We start from the raw sequence: 20,188 nt of genomic DNA, 5'->3' as shown, positions 1-20,188 counted from the left end.
CGGCCCTCCTTTTCCTGTAGTCCACGATCAGCTCCTTTGTCTTGCTCACATTGAGTTAGAGGTTTTTGTCCTGGCATCACATTGCCATGTCTCTGACCTCCTCCCTATAGGCTGCCTCATCGTTGTCGGTGATCATGCCTACCACTGTTGTGTCGTCAGCAAACTTAATGATGGTGTTTGAGTCGTGCTTGGCCACGCAGTGGTGGTGGAACAGGGAGTACAGGAGGGGACTAAGCACGCACCCCCGAGGAGCCCCAGTGTTGAGGATCAGCGTGGCAGATGTGTTGTAGCCTACCTTTACCACCTGGGATGGCCCGTCAGGAAGTCCAAGATCCAGTTGCAGAGGGAGGTGTTAAGTCCCAGGGTCCTTAGCTTAGTGAGGAGCTTTGTGGGCACTATGGTGTTGAATGCTGAGCTGTAGTCAATGAACAGCATTCTCACATTGGTGTTCCTTTTGTCCAGGTGGGAAAGGGCAGTGTGGAGTGCGATTGAGATTGTGTCATCTGTGGATCTGTTGGGGCGGTATGCAAATTGGAGTGGGTCTAGGGTTTCCGGGATGATGGTGTGAAGACACTTGCCAGCTGGTCCGCGCATGCTCTGAGGACACGTCCTGGTAATCCGTCTGGCTCCACGGCCTTGTGAATGTTGACCTGTTTAAAGGTCTTGCTCACATCGGCTACGGAGAGCGTGATCACACAGTCGTTTGAACAGCTGGTGCTCTCATGCATGCTTCAGTGTTGCTTGCCTTGAAGCGAGCATAAAAGGCATTTAGCTCCATGGTAGGCTCGCTTCACTGGGCAGCTCGCGGCTGGGTTTCCCTTTGTAGTCCACAATAGTTTCTAAGCCCTGCCACATCCGACGAGCGTCAGAGCCGGTGTAGTACGATTCAATCTTAGTCCTTTATGGGGTATAGTGTGTAGATTGCTGTAATCAATTTTAGAATAAGGCTGTAACGTAACAAAATGTGGAAAAACTCAAGGGGTCTGAATACTTTCCGAAGGCACTGTATAGGGAATAGGGTGCCATTTGGGACCCAGTCAAGGAAGCCAGAAGCCACAGTCAAGGAAGCCACAGGACTCTGCAGGATTCTGTTGTTTCCACAACAAGCCTGAAAGGCTGAGTCGGTCTGGAAGCTTCTCTCTCTCTCTCTCTCTCTCTCTCTCTCTCTCTCCCCCCACTAAAACAATGTTGCCTTGGTCTTGCACGCATTCCTCCCCACACAAGAAGGCGTGGGAGAAAAAAAAGAAAAACGAATGGGCTGAAAAACTTTTATTTAAAAGGTATTAATCGTGGTGGCTATTCTTAGACTATTTCAGACCACCAGTGTCTTAAAGGGGAAGTGGGTGCTTGTTACCGTCATAAGTGCAGCAGGAATTGAACCCACAATTCTGTCATTGCATGCCCCATGCTCTACCAACTGAGTCACAGACATACACATGCATGTGCTGGCTTTCTCTATGTTGTATTTCATGGGAGGCTGGTTGACCCATGACACTTAGAAGTGTTTGTATGAAAGGTAAAAGGAAACGGACGGCTCTTGCCAGCATGCCCGAATGCCTTCTTGTTAACAGTGTGTGTCAGGCTTGCTTTTGGAGGACGTGAATGTATAAAACATTTTCACCATACAAAACATCATCAATAAAAAATGCCGGCCCTGGTTAGCATGAACTTTTATTCAAACACCCTCTCTCGTCCAATAACAACTCTCTATCATCCAATCACAGCGGAGCCCCTGGTGAGGCAGGTGAAGAAGACGCGCATCAAGAGGGATGACTTCCACATCTTGAAGGTGATTGGTCGAGGGACCTTCAGTGAGGTGAGAGGACACCGCCGAAGGTCAAGGTGCACATTGGACAATTGAATCTTGTCTCCGTGGTGACATGTTTGTGTTGCTGTATTTATAGGTGGCTGTGGCGAGGATGCGTAGCACACAGCAAGTGTACGCCCTGAAGGTTATGAATAAGTGGGACATGCTGAAGCGAGGAGAGGTAAATATAAACACACATACACACAGGAACTTTTTAGTATACTGCATTCTCCCTATTCACATAACGGATACATTTTGTGTTAGCACGGACTTCCTTCCTTTGTGGCTTCTCGCTTCTAGTGTAAAACATAATGTGACGTCATCCCTTCTACCTGTGTTGCGTTTCTGTGTGTCTGTATGTGTGTCCTGTAGACAGCTTGTTACCAGGAGGAGAGAGAGGTTCTGCTGAAGGGTGATCGACGCTGGATCACTGAGCTGCACTATGCCTTCCAGGATGACAATTACCTGGTGGGTATCAGTAACAAACTCTCAGTACCAGGGTCACTTCGACCTTCAAGTCTGACACTGCAGTCTACCTTGTGTGTTTCAGTGGCAGATTCTTGTCTGTTCTGTTCATCAGTGTCACTTTAGGGATAACCCCTGTCTAGTTTGACTGAAGCGTAAATGTGTAAATGTAGCTTCCCTCAGTTTCTTTCCCTTAAAATACACCAAGGAAAAATGAATGAATTTCTCTTTCACTCTCTTTACTTTCCACCATCACTGGCACTATCGCTCCCCTTTCACACTCTCTCTCTCTCTCTCTCTCTCTCTCTCTCTCTCTCTCTCTCTCTCTCTCTCAGTACCTTGTGATGGACTACTATGTGGGTGGTGACCTGTTGACCCTGCTCAGTAAGTTTGGCGACCGTATCCCTGAGGACATGGCGCAGTTCTACCTGGCTGAGATGGTCATGGCCATCGACTCCATCCACAGGATGGGCTATGTGCACAGGTTAGTTAGTCAGAGACACCCGGAAAGACGACAACATCCAGCAAACCATTTGTGGTGTTCCTAGAATGCCCCCCTAAAGTTCTGAAAACAATGCCCCCCTAAAGTTTTTCTGTTTCTAGAAGGAATGTTCTCAGAACACTCAGACTATTTACATAAGAAGGAATTCCCCTTGACCACGCCCACAAATTGGGGAAAACAATCATTATTTCGCAATGCTCCCACGTAGGGAAACTGAGCCTGCGAGAAGAGCCCTGTGGCTTCAGGGTATTCAGTGTGTAAGAGTCGGAAATTGTGGGGACCCGGTGTTCAAGTAGGCTAGACGTAGCTATGTGTGTGGAAAACATTTCATGACAGGTAAGACAATTAACTTGTGTAATATAGTCTGTTTGTAACTCCACTCACTACTTGAAGCATTATAGTCAGTTTTTTTTGTGTTGTTGGTCTTGGCTAGCTTAATGATGTTCTGGTTGGTAGCTAGCTGTACTTTTCTTAAATGTAGGTTTGTAATTGATTTAAAAAGCAGACAACAAGAAAATTGTGTTTGAAAAAGGTTACGTTTTTCTTTGTGAGCCAATGGGGTAACCAAGGTAACCACAGGTTGTTTTCCCCACAGGTGGGCGGGGCCGTACGTCTATTTAATACCGACTGGGACTATTGTTCCTTACTTTGGAACACCTACAAGGGAAGTTCCGAGAACATTGTTGACTCTAGAATGGATGAATATATAAGCATACAATAACTTGCATTTGTTTTTTACTGTGGACCGTCTACTGCATCTGATGGTTTAATTTTGTTCCATGCACCGCAAATGAGTGCAGGGTTCCAAGAACCATGGCAACATTAGCTATGAAATCCCATATAGATGGCCTGGGAACGGGAAGACCGTTGAAAGCACATAGACAGATTGGCATCCTTCACTCTCCCTTCTGCAGGGACATCAAACCTGACAACATCCTGCTGACGGCAGATGGCCACGTCAGGCTGGGGGACTTTGGTTCCTGTCAGAGGGTCCAGGAGGATGGCATGGTGAGAGGCCCCAAAGGGCCACAAAACACTCACAATTCACTCCACTGTTAACAATATTGCCGTGCAAAAGTTACGGACTGGGTATAGAACCTGGGTCTATTGTCACAACCCACTGGGCACACCACGTCATTTCAACATGGATAATTGGGCATTTCGTTGAGACGTTGATCAATGAGATTACAACCTATATTCACCCACTCAAAAAGACAACTAAAAGCTTGTTGAATTTCCAATGTTTTATCACTATGCTTTCAACCATCTAAAAGCACAACCAAATTCCAATGGAAAAACAATGTCTAATTTTTGGTTTAGTTGTCACCCAAATGTCTATCACTGCGCTTTCAACCATTTCAAAGCACAGCAATGTTCAAATGGGAATACAATGTCAAATTGTTTATTTATTCAACAGATTGTGTTATCACTGTGCTTCATCTACTAGCAGAACCAAAATGACCTGGATTGCAGTTGAGATTACGTTAAAAGTACACGATCAATGCCAGCCATCAATGCCGTTTGAGATTCCATGCATTACAAAAGTAATATTGAATTGTGTTTGGTTGACAATGCAACCAAATATTAACATTTAAAGGAAATGTATCTAGTGCTTGGATAATTCCATCTGAGCCAACGGCTTAATCCCATTCTTTAATTTACATTTTTGGTTGAGTTGGAGATGTGACATTTTGTCGAGCAAAACTTTTTGTGGAAGGTACTACACTGCGTACAGACCCCAGGCACTCAACGTTGTCAACATAAAGTACATCGAGTTTCCTTGTAGGCCTATTTGTTGGGCAAACTGTGAAGCCAGTTGTTGCCCATTGCCTGTTTATATTTATGAGAATGTGAAACAATGTTGTGTCTGTTTGCTGCTTTTCATTAAATCATGTCGCTGTTCTTTAGTCTATTCTTCATATGGGCAGAATATTAAGCCTATATTTTGTAGCACAGGATAACGAATTTATGAAAATAAACAATTCACGTGAAAATATTTGGATCTGGTAAAAGGCCGACATTTGGTCATTTCAACTGAAAAAAGACTCTTTGTCACATGACAATAGAATTGGAAACATTGTGATTTTAGAGACACAAAGTAACGATAGCCTCTATGATTAAGAGGCTATCTGTTACTGGGCTCTCACCATCATCATTTTCATTATTTACATCATTCAAATTTACCAAATCATTTTGTTTACTAGGCTACTCATTTGTTGTCATTAAATGTCCTGAATAATAGAAAGTAAAAAACTATTGGGTGTTCGCGCAATAGCCTAGGCTATCCTACACAATTACGCACAGTACCTCGGTGTCCAATCCGATGCACAGAAACATATGAAACCATTAACTCATTGCCTTTATGCTTTCTCTGTTAAATCTTCTAGACCCTGCTGTAAATCAAGCAGAAAATAGCAGATAATCAACATAAATGTATGGGTATTGGATTGGATCCAACATGGATCACAACTTCACTGGCGCCACAAATGAGACATCAACATATTCTGGCCAGCGTTTTCCCACACTGGCTGTTTTTGTATCCCTTGCTATAGCACAACAGTTGTTTGTCACTTTACTGGATCAGCTGATGATGGTCGACAATATCACTAGGCCTAACTAAACAGCTGGATACCAAACATGCATCCAACAAGTAGGTCTATTAGCCTACACATAGCCTATTGAAGAACCATGCAAGTTAGGTGACTCTTTCGGTAAGAAGCATTCGATTTTGCAATTGCACACATCATTTTGAATTTGTGTGCCCATAAAAACTGTTTTAATGGCGTAGCTTAAAACATCAAGAAGAACATTTGATAAAGCTGTGCTGCCGTTAATAGTGCACCATCTCATGGACGCAGCAAGACTTTCGTCCCACGTTTTTTAATTAATTAATTAATGTATTAGTAGGCTTATGGATTACATTTTCAAGTTATTCGCCCAACCCTGTTTTATTTATTCTGTATAAAAGGAATGCAACAAATGCAGCATGTTTTTATTTATTTATTTTAAACAATATTCTGCCCATATGAATGAATTTATGTACAATATTCTGCCCATATGAACAAATGTATATACAATATTCTGCCCATATGAACAAATGTATTTTAGGGCATAAGTGAACCTATATATGAGAGCCTTCAGACAGGTTTAAATGAGTTTACCCACTAATGTATTAGTAGGCTTATGGATTACATTTTCAAGTTATTCGCCCAACCCTGTTTTATTTATTCTGTCTAAAAGGAAGGCAACGAATGCAGCACTTTTTTTTTTATTTAGACCCTGTTCTATACAATATTCTGCCATATGAACCAATTTACCACCAGCCAGCCGTCGTTGCCCAGCCAATCGCGTACACGTATTATACCCCAGCAAATCGCGCACACAGACGAAAGAGTCACCGACAAAGGAGTTCGCTTCTGCTGCAGCCTTCTCTGTAAAATATAACGCGGTGCTTCGGAATCCAACATATCATTTATTTACTTGTCGACAAGTTAAAGGGGATCATCACCCGCTGATTTGGCCTTGTTTTTTGGCTTGCTCCTCATGAAATGCAGGCGTCCATGACAGAAGCCAAATGTGAGTTGACTTGGGGGTGTGGTTTGATGTGGGTGTTTCTTGGGTGTGTCCTTGCCACACACCCATCTGTCAGAACCTTGCCCCCAGCTGTTTCCCACTCAATCACAACAAACTAACCTACAGGCAGATGTATGTTGAGCCGGAGGAGCCTTTGAATAGGTCAGTAGCCTACAGAGTAATATGAGAAGAATGCAATTGCTGAATTTATGTAGATATTCTAAACTAAGTGTTTTGATGACTTTCAAATGGAGTAACAGGTCAATGTAGAATAAACAACCCTTTACATAATACCATAGAAGCAGTGTTCTGCTAGTTTAACGATGTCCACCTTTCACCTTTCATTGTCATTCCCAGCCAATACAGATACTGTGCCTATCGGCATTTTGTCTGGTGGTAATGGGGCTACCTTGGCAAACATGTCAGAGTGGTCATACCTTCCTGTTTGGTGTCCCGTATACAACAGGAGTTCCCTGATCCTGGTGCAGAATACACAGGGTTTCTCCCTCTCCATATTGACTGATACCATTTAATTCAATAAAAAAGACAATACAATTAATAGTTATGTCTAGTAACATTTTAATGCTTTGTGCCAGGTCTCTCTCTCCATTTAGAGACATCAGTATCAAGCCTGTCTGTCAGCCTGGACTTCATCACATCATCTTGCAAGTCTCCATTTGTTGGCTCCATACATGTGTCTGTGAACACACACACACATAGTCACTGTTCTATTACCAATGGCAGTTAGGATAGGTAATATCTGACACACAAACCGGTACTATGTTGAAGTTTGAACAGGTCAGATAAAACCTACCCAATGATGGTTTCCCCATCAAACGGTCAAAGCTGGCGTCTGGCAAAAGCATCTACAGTCCTCTCCATCTGTAGAAATAGTCAGAGTAGAGGCAGAGCTCACCAGTGACCCATGGAATGAAAAGGGTGTTGCAAATACTGGACATTTCTGCTGTACTGTAATATTAGTAATCCCCTTCAGTCCCACATTGTGGATGTGTTGAGTGCCAGGTCTCTCTCCATTCAGAGACGTCAGTATCAAGCCTGTCTATCGGTCAGGACTCCATCACATCATCTTGCAAGTCTCCAAGTGCTGGCTTGATAGATGCATCTATGAACACATACACAGTCACTGTTCTATTACCAATGGCAGTTAGGATAGGTGATATCTGACAAACATATACAGTGAGGGAAAAAAGTATTTGATCCCCTGCTGATTTTGTACATTTGCCCACTGACAAAGAAATGATCAGTCTATAATTGTAATGGTAGGTTTATTTGAACAGTGAGAGACAGAATAACAACAACAAAATCCAGAAAAACGCATGTCAAAAATGTTATAAATGGATTTGCATTTTAATGAGGGAAATAAGTATTTGACCCCCTCTCAATCAGAAAGATTTCTGGCTCCCAGGTGTCTTTTATACAGGTAACGAGCTGAGATTAGGAGCACACTCCTAATTCGGAGTGCTCCTAATCTCAATTTGTTACCTGTATAAAAGACACCTGTCCACAGAAGCAATCAATCAATCAGATTCCAAACTCTCCACCATGGCCAAGACCAAAGAGCTCTCCAAGGATGTCAGGGACAGGATTGTAGACCTACACAAGGCTGGAATGGGCTACAAGACCATCGGCAAGCAGCTTGGTGAGAAGGTGACAACAGTTGGTGCGATTATTCGCAAATGGAAGAAACAGAAAATAACTGTCAATCTCCCTCGGCCTGGGGCTCCATGCAAGATCTCACCTCGTGGAGTGGCAATGATCATGAGAACGGTGAGAAATCAGCCCAGAACTACACAGGAGGATATTGTCAATGATCCCAAGGCAGCTGGGACCATAGTCACCAAGAAAACAATTGGTAACACACTACGCCGTGAAGGACTGAAATCCTGCAGCGCCCGCAAGGTCCCCCTGCTCAAGAAAGCACATATACAGGGCCGTCTGAAGTTTGCCAATGAACATCTGAATGATTCAGAGGAGAACTGGGTGAAAGTATTGTGGTCAGATGAGACCAAAATCGAGCTCTTTGGCATCAACTCAACTCGCCGTGTTTGGAGGAGGAGGAATGCTGCCTATGACTCCAAGTACACCATCCCCACCGTCAAACATGGAGGTGGAAACATTATGCTTTGTAATAAAAGACACCTGTCCACAACCTCAAACAGTCACACTCCAAACTCCACTGTGGCCAAGACCAAAGAGCTGTCAAAGGACACCAGAAACAAAATTGTAGACCTGCACCAGGCTGGGAAGACTGAATCTGCAATAGGTAAGCAGCTTGGTTTGAAGAAATCAACTGTGGGAGCAATTATTAGGAAATGGAAGACATACAAGACCACTGATAATCTCCCTCGATATGGGACTCCACGCAAGATCTCACCCCGTGGGGTCAAAATGATCACAAGAACGGTGAGCAAAAATCCTAGAACAACACGGGGGGACCTAGTGAATGACCTGCAGAGAGCTGGGACCAAAGTAACAAAGCCTACCATCAGTAACACACTACGCCGCCAGGGACTCAAATCCTGCAGTGCCAGTCGTGTCCCCCTGCTTAAGCCAGTACATGTCCAGGCCCGTCTGAAGTTTGCTAGAGTGCATTTGGATGATCCAGAAGAGGATTGGGAGAATGTCATATGGTCAGATGAAACCAAAATAGAACATTTTGGTAAAAACTCAACTCGTCGTGTTTGGAGGACAAAGAATGCTGAGTTGCATCCAAAGAACACCATACCTACTGTGAAGCATGGGGTGGAAACATCATGCTTTGGGGCTGTTTTTCTGCAAAGGGACCAGGACGATTGATCCGTGTAAAGGAAAGAATGAATGGGGCCATGTATCGTGAGATTTTGAGTGAAAACCTCCTTCCATCAGCAAGGGCATTGAAGATGAAACGTGGCTGGGTCTTTCAGCATGACAATGATCCCAAACACACTGCCCGGGCAACGAAGGAGTGGCTTCGTAAGAAGCATTTCAAGGTCCTGGAGTGGCCTAGCCAGTCTCCAGATCTCAACCCCATAGAAAATCTTTGGAGGGAGTTGAAAGGCTGTGTTGCCCAGCGACAGCCCCAAAACATCACTGCTCTAGAGGAGATCTGCATGGAGGAATGGGCCAAAATACCAGCAACAGTGTGTGAAAACCTTGTGAAGACTTACAGAAAACGTTTGACCTGTGTCATTGCCAACAAAGGGTATGTAACAAAGTATTGAGAAACTTTTGTTATTGACCAAATACTTATTTTCCACCATAATTTGCAAATAAATTCATTAAAAATCCTACAATGTGATTTTCTGTATTTTCTTTCTCATTTTGTCTGTCATAGTTGACGTATACCTATGATGAAAATTACAGGCCTCTCTCATCTTTTTAAGTGAGAGAACTTGCACAATTGGTGGCTGACTAAATACTTTTTTTCCCCACTGTACTTTCTCATTTTATGAGGTGGTATTGACTGGGAGGTCCTGTGACAGGTTGATACAATAGACAGCCAAGTGGTAAATTGCATTTTGTTATAAAGAAAGGACAACGGCTTTTGATAATGCACTTCACATCCAAAATGATTCTACCCACTAAGCATTTGACGTCTTTTTGACATATTTTTCAGGTCCTGTCACACCCTGGCTCTGGGACTCATTATGTTGAGCCAGGGTGTGTTCATTTCTATGTGTGTATTTCTATGTTGGTGTTCATTCTAGTTTGTTGTATTCTATGTTTGCCTGAGTGACTCCCAATCAGAGGCAACGAGTGTCAGCTGTTGGCTGGTTGTCTCTGATTGGGAGCCATATTTAAACTGTGTGTTTTCCCTTTGTGGTTGTGGGTTTTTGTTCCGTGTTCGGTCACTGATACCGTGGACGTCACGAGTCGTGTTTTGTTTTGTATTTTGACGCTTTAACTAATTAAAGTCATGTTTGTTCATCACGCTGCGCCTTGGTCTACTCCTTACCCTGACGATCGTGACAGAAAAACCCACCATGCAACGACCAAGCAGCGTGTCCAGGGGCAGCTCTTGGGCTGGACATGGGAGGATGCGCCGGGAGAAGAGACGGTGGAGGCGCGCCGTAGAGAGGAGCTACGGCGTGATCAGGGTCGCCGTCGGACGGTCGTGAGGCAACCCCAGAAATTTTTTTAGGGGGACACGGCATGGACGACGGGGCTGACGGAGGAGAAAAGGGGGGCGGATCCAGAAGGCCACCAGGCCAGGGGTACACCGCCCTGTACCTCCTGTGCGGATGCCTCACACAGAGTGTGTGAGGGTAGGCATTCAGCCAGGACGGGTGGTGGCCGCTCTTCACCCAGGCCTCCTATCCGTCTCCACAGCCCGGTTCGGCCTGTCCCTGCTCCACGCACCAAGCCTACGGTGTGCGTCGACAGCCCAGCCCGGCCTGTCCCTGCTCCACGCACTAAACCTATGGTGTGCGTCGCCAGCCCAGTCCGGCCTGTCCCTGCTCCACGCACCAAGCCTACGGTGTGCGTCGACAGCCCAGCCCGGCCTGTCCCTGCTCCACGCACCAAGCCTACGGTGTGCGTCGACAGCCCAGCCCGGCCTGTCCCTGCTCCACGCACCAAACCTACGGTGTGCGTCGACAGCCCAGCCCGGCCTGTCCCTGCTCCACACACCAAGCCTACGGTGCACGTCGCCAGCCCGACCCGGCCTGTTCCTGCCACCCGCACCAAGTCTACGGTGCGCGTCGCCAGCCCGACCCGGCCTGTTCCTGCCACTCGCACCAAACCTACGGTGCGCGTCGCCAGCCCGGTCCGGCCTGTTCCTGCCACTCGCACTAAGCCAGGGGTGCGAGAAGTCAGCCTGGTAATGCCCGTCCCTCTTCCACGCACCAAGCCAGGGGTGCGAGGAGTCAGCCTGGTAAGGCCCGTTCCTTCTCCACGCACCAAGCCAGGGGTGCGAGTCGTCAGCCTGGTAAGGCCCGTTCCTCCTCCACGCATCAAGCCAGGGGTGTGCGTCGTCAGCCTGGTAAGGCCCGTTCCTCCTCCACGCACCAAGCCAGGGGTGCGAGTCGACAGCCTGGTAAGGATCGCTCCTGTTAAGTCCAGTCCTGCTCCAGCCGGCGGGGCCAGACTGGACCAGGGGTACTATGATGTATTGGAGGGTGGTGGTCAAGGCCGGAGCCAGAACCGCCGCCGAGGAGGTATGCTCGCCCAGCCCTCCCTTGGTTTGTTTAGTTGAGGCGCGCCTTTAGGGGGGGGTACTGTCACATCCTGGCTCTGGGACTCATTATGTTGAGCCAGGGTGTGTTCATTTCTATGTGTGTATTTCCATGTTGGTGTTCATTCTAGTTTGTTGTATTCTATGTTTGCCTGAGTGACTCCCAATCAGAGGCAACGAGTGTCAGCTGTTGGCTGGTTGTCTCTGATTGGGAGCCATATTTAAACTGCATGTTTTCCCTTTGTGGTTGTGGGTTTTTGTTCCGTGTTCGGTCACTGATACCGTGGACGTCACGAGTCGTGTTTTGTTTTGTATTTTGACGCTTTAACTAATTAAAGTCATGTTTGTTCATCACGCTGCGCCTTGGTCTACTCCTTACCCTGACGATCGTGACAGGTCCTCCGTCTTTTGGGGTATTTCTTTGGTCCGATCCGGACCAAATCTGAACCAATCATAAACGTCCACAGACGTCAGACCGGCCTTGAATTTAGCTCAAAAATAGAAGTCTATAATTGGTTCAGATTTGGTCCGGTCTGGGACATCTATGGTCACAAGTTTGGACAGCACAGTACAGCACAATACAGTAGAGCACAGCAGAGTACAGTACATTACAGTACACAGTACAGTAAAGAAAAAGTGGAGTATAGTACAGTAGAGTTAAGTACAGTACAATACAATAGAGCACAGTAGAGCACAGTAAAGAAAAGTAAAGCATAGTGTACTGTATTTTACCCTACTTTACTCTAATGTACTCTACTCTACTGAATTAAACTCTACTGTCATGTACCATACCATACTGTAATGTACTCTTCTGTGTTCTACTGAGCTCTACTGTACTAAACTGTGCCGTACTGTACTGTGTTCAAACTTCTGAAACATTAGCTAGACGTCTATGATTCGTTCAGATTTGGATCTGGGCCTCACCGACCAAATGTGTACTTGTTTCGGGGCGGAGCTCATTAGAATAAAACACAGCATGCTTTGCACCCAAAAAAAATTTGGGTCTGACCCCATTCAGTCGACTGGTCGATTGTTTGGTTTATAGGCTGTATTGGACACGTTGTTTGCAGAGCGCACAACCTAGGCTACACTTGTGAGACATTTTTTTCTGTTTATTTCATTCCATTTATGAGTTGTGAATTTATTAATTGTCTTCTTCAGTAAGTAAAGCACCTGATTACGCATATAAGTAGGCCTGTTGCTACCTGGCCTGCGCGTAAATGTAGGCCAATAAGTGTGCCCATTTGGGGATCTGATAGTATTTCTGATTGTCTTATCTCACCATCACTGTGTAGCTTCTCAAACTAATTTTGTCTTTGCCTCAAACAGCAAGTAAACAAAGTCTGTTTTTTCATCCATTGAGAATGAAAATAGTTCCCCAACAGCCTATTTGTAAAAATCTTTCCAGCTCTCTCCTTTTTGATAACCACTCAGCATGTAATGCTCTGATCCAGTGGAAACGCCATAAAATAGGCCTACCTGATTACTTCTTATCCTCTGTGCAAATATTCTACAGCTGTATCTGTCTGGAGCGCAGGAAACTCTGTATAAAATATTTTATACAATGTTGCAAGTTTGCTAGCATGATCGGGCTGGGCCAAGTTCATAGTTGATATAATGTTTCAAGTTCCTTGCAGACAGGCCATGCGTAGCCAATGTGATTTATAGAATATTTATTTGTATCAGGATATTTTCTACCTGCAGGATGCAATGTTTTTATTTGTTGGTTTATGAAGGCTATTTTTACATATTTGCAATTGCAATGGAAGTTACTTTTAGATGTGTATCATTTTCATTTAGAATTTTGATTAACCACATAACATTGATTTTGAAATATGAATACTTTATTATTAATGAAATTTTCCACAAAATGTGCATATGAAAATAATAACTAGCATGCAGATCAATATAAATGGTACGATAACTTGGCACTCCAAATGGAAAAGTTTGCCTACAACTGGTGTACCCTATTACCGGCAACTTTAGGAGCCTAATGGCGGAATCAAACTATAAATGCACTTTAAATAAAGTTTGATTTGATTTAGATCTATTCTTTGATTTAGATTTTTGGTTGAGATGAAGATGTGAATCCAAACTATCAATTAGTCATTTGTAGACAAACTGGAATTAAAGCCAGACCAAGTCAGTGGCACATATGAAACTATCCAAGCAGAAGATACATCTCTTTCAAATGTTCATATTTGGTTGCGTTGACAATTAAACATAATTCAATATCACAAAAAATTATTACATTTGAAATCAACCAGAGCTTGAAAACCTAGGCCTATGTATTTTAAATGTTTTGTTGAATCCTGGATTGAATTGAAACTATAGCTGTTGATGACTTCAATAGCAACTGTGAATCAATTTCATTTTTAAGTGGAGGTCTCTCAACAATCATTCTCACGATGGCACATTGGTAATAGTCAGAGACAAATATCATAGCTAAGCAGAGCAGGGCTGGGCTTGGTTAAAACCCTGGAAGGGAGACCAAATCGTAGCTGTAGATACACTACATGACCAAAAGTGTGTGGACACCTGCTCGTCGAACATCTCATTTCAAAATCATTGGCATTAATATGGAGTTGGTCCCCCCTTTGCTGCTATAAAAGCCTCCACTCTTCTGGGAAGGCTTTCCACTAGATGTTGGAACATTGCTGCGGGGACTTTCCATTCAGCCACAAGAGCTGTAGTGAGGTCGGCCATTGATGTTGGCCGATTAGGCCTGGCTCGCAGTCGGTGTTCCAATTTATCCCAATGGTGTTCGATGGGGTTGAGGTCAGGGCTTTGTGCAGGCCAGTCAAGTTCTTCCACACCGATCTCGACAAACCATTTCTGTACAGACCTGGCTTTGTGCACGGGGCATTGTCATGCTGAAACAGGAAAGGGCCTTCCCCAAACTGTTGCCACAAAGTTGGAAGCACAGAATCGTCTAGAATGTCATTGAATGCTGTAGCATTAAAGATTTCCCTTCACTGGAACTATGGGGACTAGCCCGAACCATGAAAAACAGCCCCAGACCATTATTCCTCCTCTACCAAACTTTACAGTTGGCACTATGCATTGGGGCAGGTAGCGTTCTCCTGGCATCCACCAAACCCAGATTCGTCCGTCGGACTGCCAGATGATGAAGCGTGATTCATCACTCCAGAGAACGCGTTTCCACTGCTCCAGAGTCTAATGGCGGCGAGCTTTACACCACTCCAGCTTGGCATTGCGCATGGTGATCTTAGGCTCGGCCATGGAAACCCATTTCATGATGCTCCCAATGAATGGTTATTGTGCTGACGTTGCTTCCAGAGGCAGAACTCGGTAGTGAGTGTTGCAACCGAGGACAGACGATTTATACGCGCTATGCGCTTCAGCACTCGGCAGTCCCGTTCTGTGAGCTTGTGTGGCCCACCACTTCGCGGCTGAGCCGTTGTTGCTCCTACACATTTCCACTTCACAATAACAGCACTTACAGTTGACCGGGGCAGCTCTAGCAACAATGTTGATTCAACCAGTTCGTGCCCAGTGGGAAGGCTGTGTTAGCCCTCTGAGCTAAAGCCAAGGCTCAGGGAGCTAACACAAGTCTTTAGGGAACAGGTAGGGTTACTCATTCACCAAACCATCTTGGTGACACAAAGGTATACTCCTCTGTGTGTTATAGTGTGACAGTGTGCGACTTATGTTGCTACTAATGTGTTAGAACTACTACTTTCAGTGAGGGAATGAATTTTTATCTTAAACACATTTTATTCTAGGTAGCTAGTTATGTATAGGTAGCTATCAAGTAAACATAGCTTTTACATGTTTTACTTAAATTACATGTAGTTCTCTTCAGCTATTTTTTTCTGACTCAATGCATTGATGTGAATCACTGAACAACCACTAAATACAGCAGATGTACTTGTCTATTGATCCTCTCTTCTACAATGTGAACGTGTTGCATCCCAAGGATAGAATCATACTTTTGTTAATGCATTTGTGTGTGTTGACATGTCACTGTATTTGCAGGTGCACTCGTCCCTGGCGGTAGGCACACCCGACTACCTGTCCCCAGAGATCCTGCGTGCAGTGGAGGGAGGGGGAGGCTATGGCCTTGAGTGTGACTGGTGGGCTCTAGGGATCTGTGCTTACGAGATGCTGCAGGGGACCACACCCTTCTACGCAGAGTCCATCTCTGAGACCTACGCCAAGATCATGAACTTCCAGGTAAGATGGTGACTGAGAGAAACACATTTTACAGATTGATCAGGAGAACATGTTGAGGGTCATCAGAAAATGTACATACAGTACCAGTCAAAAGTTTGGACACCTACTCATTCAAGGGTTTTTCTTTATTTTTACTATTTTCTACATTGTAGAATAATAGTGAAGACATCAACACTAATCCATAACACATATGGAATCATGTAGAAACCAAAAAAGTGTTAAACAAATCAAATTATATGTTATTTTTTAGATTCTTCAAAGTAGCCACCCTTTGCCTTGATGACAGCTTTGCACACCCTTGGCATTCTCTCAACCAGATTCATGAGGAATGATTTTCCAACAGTCTTGAAAGAGTTCCCACATATGCTGAGCACATGTTGGCTGCTTTTCCTTCACTCTGCGGTCCAACTCATCCCAAACCATCTCAATTGGGTTGAGGCCAGATCATCTGATGCAGCACTCCATCACTCTCCTTCTTGGTCAAATTGCCCTAACAGCCTGGAGGTGTGTTTTGGGTTATTGTCTCTTCTTCTTATTGGTGTCCTTTAGTAGTGGTTTCTTTGCAGCAATTCAACCATGAAGGCCTGATTCAAACAGTCTCCTCTTGATTTGTTTAACACTTTTTTGGTTACTACATGATTCCATATGTGTTATTTCATAGTTTTGACTGGTACTGTACATATCGGTGCCAAGAGTGGTGGGAGATCTGAGGAGGAAGGGATGTCTAAAAAGAGCTAATATTCAATAGGACTCAATCCCAAATCGACCCCTAAACCCTACAACTTATGCACTTGTGGAGATCTTAGATAATTTGATTAGTATAAGCAACATTGTGAAACTTCCACCTACTTCCACCTATCAGAGGGCAAGGTAGAGCTATTACAATATTGCTTACACCTGTCAAATCTACATTTACATTTTAGTCATTTAGCAGACGCTCTTATCCAGAGCGACTTACAGTTAGTGAATACATATTTTTTTATACTGGCCCCCCATGGGAAACGAACCCACAACCCTGGCGTTGCAAACGCCATGCTCTATCAACTGAGCTACATCCCTGCCGGCCATTCCCTCCCCTACCCTGGACGACGCTGGGCCAATTGTGCGCCGCCCATGAGTCTCCCGGTCGCGGCCGGCTGCGACAGAGCCTGGATTCGAACCAGGATCTCTAGTGGGCACAGTTAGCACTGCGATGCAGTGCCTTAGACCACTGCGCCACTCAGGAGTACAGATCTAATCAGATCTTCACAAGTGCATAGGACGTAGGGTGTAGAAGTCGATTTGGGATTGGGCCTTTGTAACCATTTTCTTATACATCTGCAAAGACTGCAAAAAGGTATATATTGAGCTCAAACCTAAAGAATTGTGAAGAAGAGCTGCAAACTTGAACTAAGAGGAACCAATCATTATGTCCCTCCAGGAGCACTTCGAGTTCCCCCCGTCTGGCCCCAAGGTTTCAAACAAGGCCCGTTCCCTCATCATGGGGCTGATCTGCGAGAGGGAGGATCGTATGGGGGTTGGGGGCTCTGGGGACTTCAGGAGCCACCCTTTCTTCTGTGGACTAGATTGGGGCTCCCTGCATGAACTTCCAGCACCCTTCGAACCTGAAGTCTCCAACGCCACTGACACCTCCAACTTTGACGTGTTGGACGACTGCCTCAGTGAAATGGTTTTAATCCGAAAAGCCTATTTATAATCTATATACAATCAATTCAAATGTAAAGGGAACCAATATAGAGCGACTCCCATAGAATATGACATGGCTCCAGAAGCAAGCCTGGAAAGCAAAAAAAGTAGAAAACGTATACTGGTAATTCCATGCCAGCATAGGCAGAAAATATTTTTGGTATCTCAGATTGTTCTGGCAATTTTCACATAGAATATTAATGGGGAGGAAGGATGTTTGACATGCTTTTTACATTTGTATCACAAACCCTTTTTGAGGAAATCATGATGAAAGTGGCCATTTTAGGCCCTTTTTAGACCGATACATGCCTCCTGTAAGATCCTATGATCTGTGAACCGTACATGATACAGACAACATCTTGGTGTCATTATACTCCTTATAGGGCCCTCTAAAATATAGAGTATGTGTAGATTCAGGAGAAAAGAAATGCACATTAATTTATTAAACATAAAAATATTACTATTAATCTCACAAGTACCCTTTTTGATTTTGCTTATTTTTAAACATATTGTTATTACTCTTCAAACACGTCAAATTTCCACAGTGGGCTCTCTGGTACTTTTAAAGATATGACCCATTTTATATACATAATAGAAACATGAACGCAACATGCAACAATTTCAATGATTTTACTGAGTTACAGTTCATATAAGGAAAACAGTCAATTGAAATAAATTCCTTAGGCCCTAATCTACGGATTTTACATGACTGGGCAGGGGCGCAGCCATGGGTGGGCCTGGTAGGGCATAGGCCCACCCACTTGGGAGCCAAGCCCACCCACTGGGGAGCCAGGCCCAGCCAATCAGAATGAGTTTTTCCCCACAAAAAGGCTTTATTAGAGACAGAAACACTCCTCAGTTTCATCAGCTCTCCGGGTGGCTGGTCTCAGACGATCCCGCAGGTGAAGAAGCCGGATGTGGAGGTCCTGGGCTGGCGTTTTTACACGTGGTCTCCGGTTGTGAGGCCAGTTGGACGTACTGCCACATTCTCTAAAACGACATTGAAGGCAGCTTATGGTAGAGAAATGAACATTCTCTGGCAACAGCTCTGGTGGACATTCCTGCAGTCAGCATGCCAATTGCACGCTCCCTACAAACTTGAGACATCTGTGGCATTGTGTTGTGTGACATAACTGCACATTTTAGAGTGGCCTTTTATTGTCCCCAGCAGAAGGTGCACCTGTGTAATGATCATGCTGTTTAATACGCTTCTTGATATGCCACACCTGTCAGGTGGATGGATGATCTTGGCAAAGAAGAAATTCTCACTAACAGGGATGTAAACAAATTTGTGCACAACATTTGAGAGAAATAAGCCTTTGTGCATATGGAACATTTCTGGGATCTTTTATTTCAGCTCATGAAACATGGGACCAAAACTTTACATTTTATAGTTTTGTTCAGTATACATGGGAATGGACATTATACAATAGGTCATTAACCAATCACAGCACTCCTTTAGGATTGCACATTCAGCAAATCACCAGCAGAGGGAGTTCCCTTTGAAAACATTTACCATTTGCTGTGTTTGTGGTGTTCATAAAATGTATCAGAACTTCAAAATCAGCAGAGAACCGACCCTGGAAAATCTAAAAGGGTACTTTTGAGATATTTTTAATTGTTGAATAAATTAGTGTGAAAATGTGTATTTCAGAATCTAGACATACTCCATATGTTAGAGCAGGGTTTCCCAAACTCGGTCCTGGGGCCCCGCCTGGGTGCATGTTTTGGTTTTTGCCCTGGCACTCCATAGCAGATTAAAATAATCAAAGCTTGATGATGAGTTGGTTATTTGAATCAGCTGTATAGTGCTAAGGCAAAAACCAAAACGTGCACCCAGGGGGGGCCCCAGGACCGAGTTTGGGCACATTATAAAGAGTATAATGACGCCAAGATGTTGTCTGTATCATGTACTGTTCACAGATCAGTCTTACAGGAGGCATGTATAGGTCTTAAAAGTGCCTTAAATTGTTTGTGATACAAATGTATAAAAGCATGTCAAACATCCTTCCTCCCAATGAAGTTTCTATTTGAGAATTGCCATTACAATCTGAGATACCAAAAATATTATCCATCTGCGCTGGCATGGAATCGGCCATACCTGACATGCATATAAAGCACACTAGATGTAATGCTGTCTTTTGTCCTGCAGGAAACACTGAGTGACGTGATGGACAGGGCCCCTATCGGTGTTCACCTGGCTTTTGTTGGCTACTCCTACACAGCTACAAGGTCACATTCATATCATATACTGTCTCAGTATCAACGTCCTTCAAATTAATGGGGTATCATACAAAATGATGTCAAAACAGTTACGTTTTTTTCCGCCAATTGCTCAATCTCTTACAGACAGACAGGTGCCTTGGACCGCAGTTGTGACATCATGATGGAGATTGACCACCAGCGACATTTAGGGTTGCCAAGCCAAAATTTCCAGGACAAGCTGGTAGGTTGACTATCCACACTAGCGACTAGCTGAGTTGAGTTGTAATAGTCAGAACTAGACTAAATACTAACCACTAGCTAGGCTAGTTAAGACAATTTGAGTGGTCTCATGTAGCCGATGTGGAATCACTAGCTAGTTAGCTGTAGCTCTGTTACACATGTACATGTCAGTTTGTTTATGCTAACTGCTATAGTTAACCTCATCTCAAGTGTGTCAGTCAGCTGTGACACAAATGCTTAGCGCTTCTTGAGCTAGCGGCGTCTTGATTGTCTGATGTGTTCTGTGGCATGCATCAGAGAGTTAGGCATGCAAGATATATTAACGGCTACTAGATTATGT

At 44.4% G+C, this 20,188-nt stretch overlaps 1 protein-coding gene across 3 annotated transcripts in view; it reads left to right on the top strand.

Annotated features, from left to right (window-relative positions):
• Positions 1–20,188, top strand: part of LOC121573990 (myotonin-protein kinase) — a 51,227-nt gene that overhangs the window by 21,400 nt on the left and 9,639 nt on the right. For all 3 annotated transcript variants that reach the window (XM_041886437.2, XM_041886436.2, XM_041886438.2), the window contains exons 2-10: positions 1,725–1,816; positions 1,905–1,988; positions 2,180–2,275; positions 2,608–2,756; positions 3,689–3,782; positions 15,520–15,717; positions 17,138–17,386; positions 19,556–19,635; positions 19,753–19,849. In XM_041886437.2, coding sequence (XP_041742371.2) covers positions 1,725–1,816; positions 1,905–1,988; positions 2,180–2,275; positions 2,608–2,756; positions 3,689–3,782; positions 15,520–15,717; positions 17,138–17,386; positions 19,556–19,635; positions 19,753–19,849 — 1,139 coding nt within the window. The remainder of the gene's footprint in view (positions 1–1,724; positions 1,817–1,904; positions 1,989–2,179; positions 2,276–2,607; positions 2,757–3,688; positions 3,783–15,519; positions 15,718–17,137; positions 17,387–19,555; positions 19,636–19,752; positions 19,850–20,188) is intronic.

Source organism: Coregonus clupeaformis, chromosome 9 (assembly GCF_020615455.1).
Source record: "Coregonus clupeaformis isolate EN_2021a chromosome 9, ASM2061545v1, whole genome shotgun sequence".
Classification (NCBI taxonomy): Eukaryota; Metazoa; Chordata; class Actinopteri; order Salmoniformes; family Salmonidae; genus Coregonus; species Coregonus clupeaformis.
Note: the sequence above shows the minus strand (reverse complement) of the source record. Positions and strands in the feature narration are given on the sequence as shown.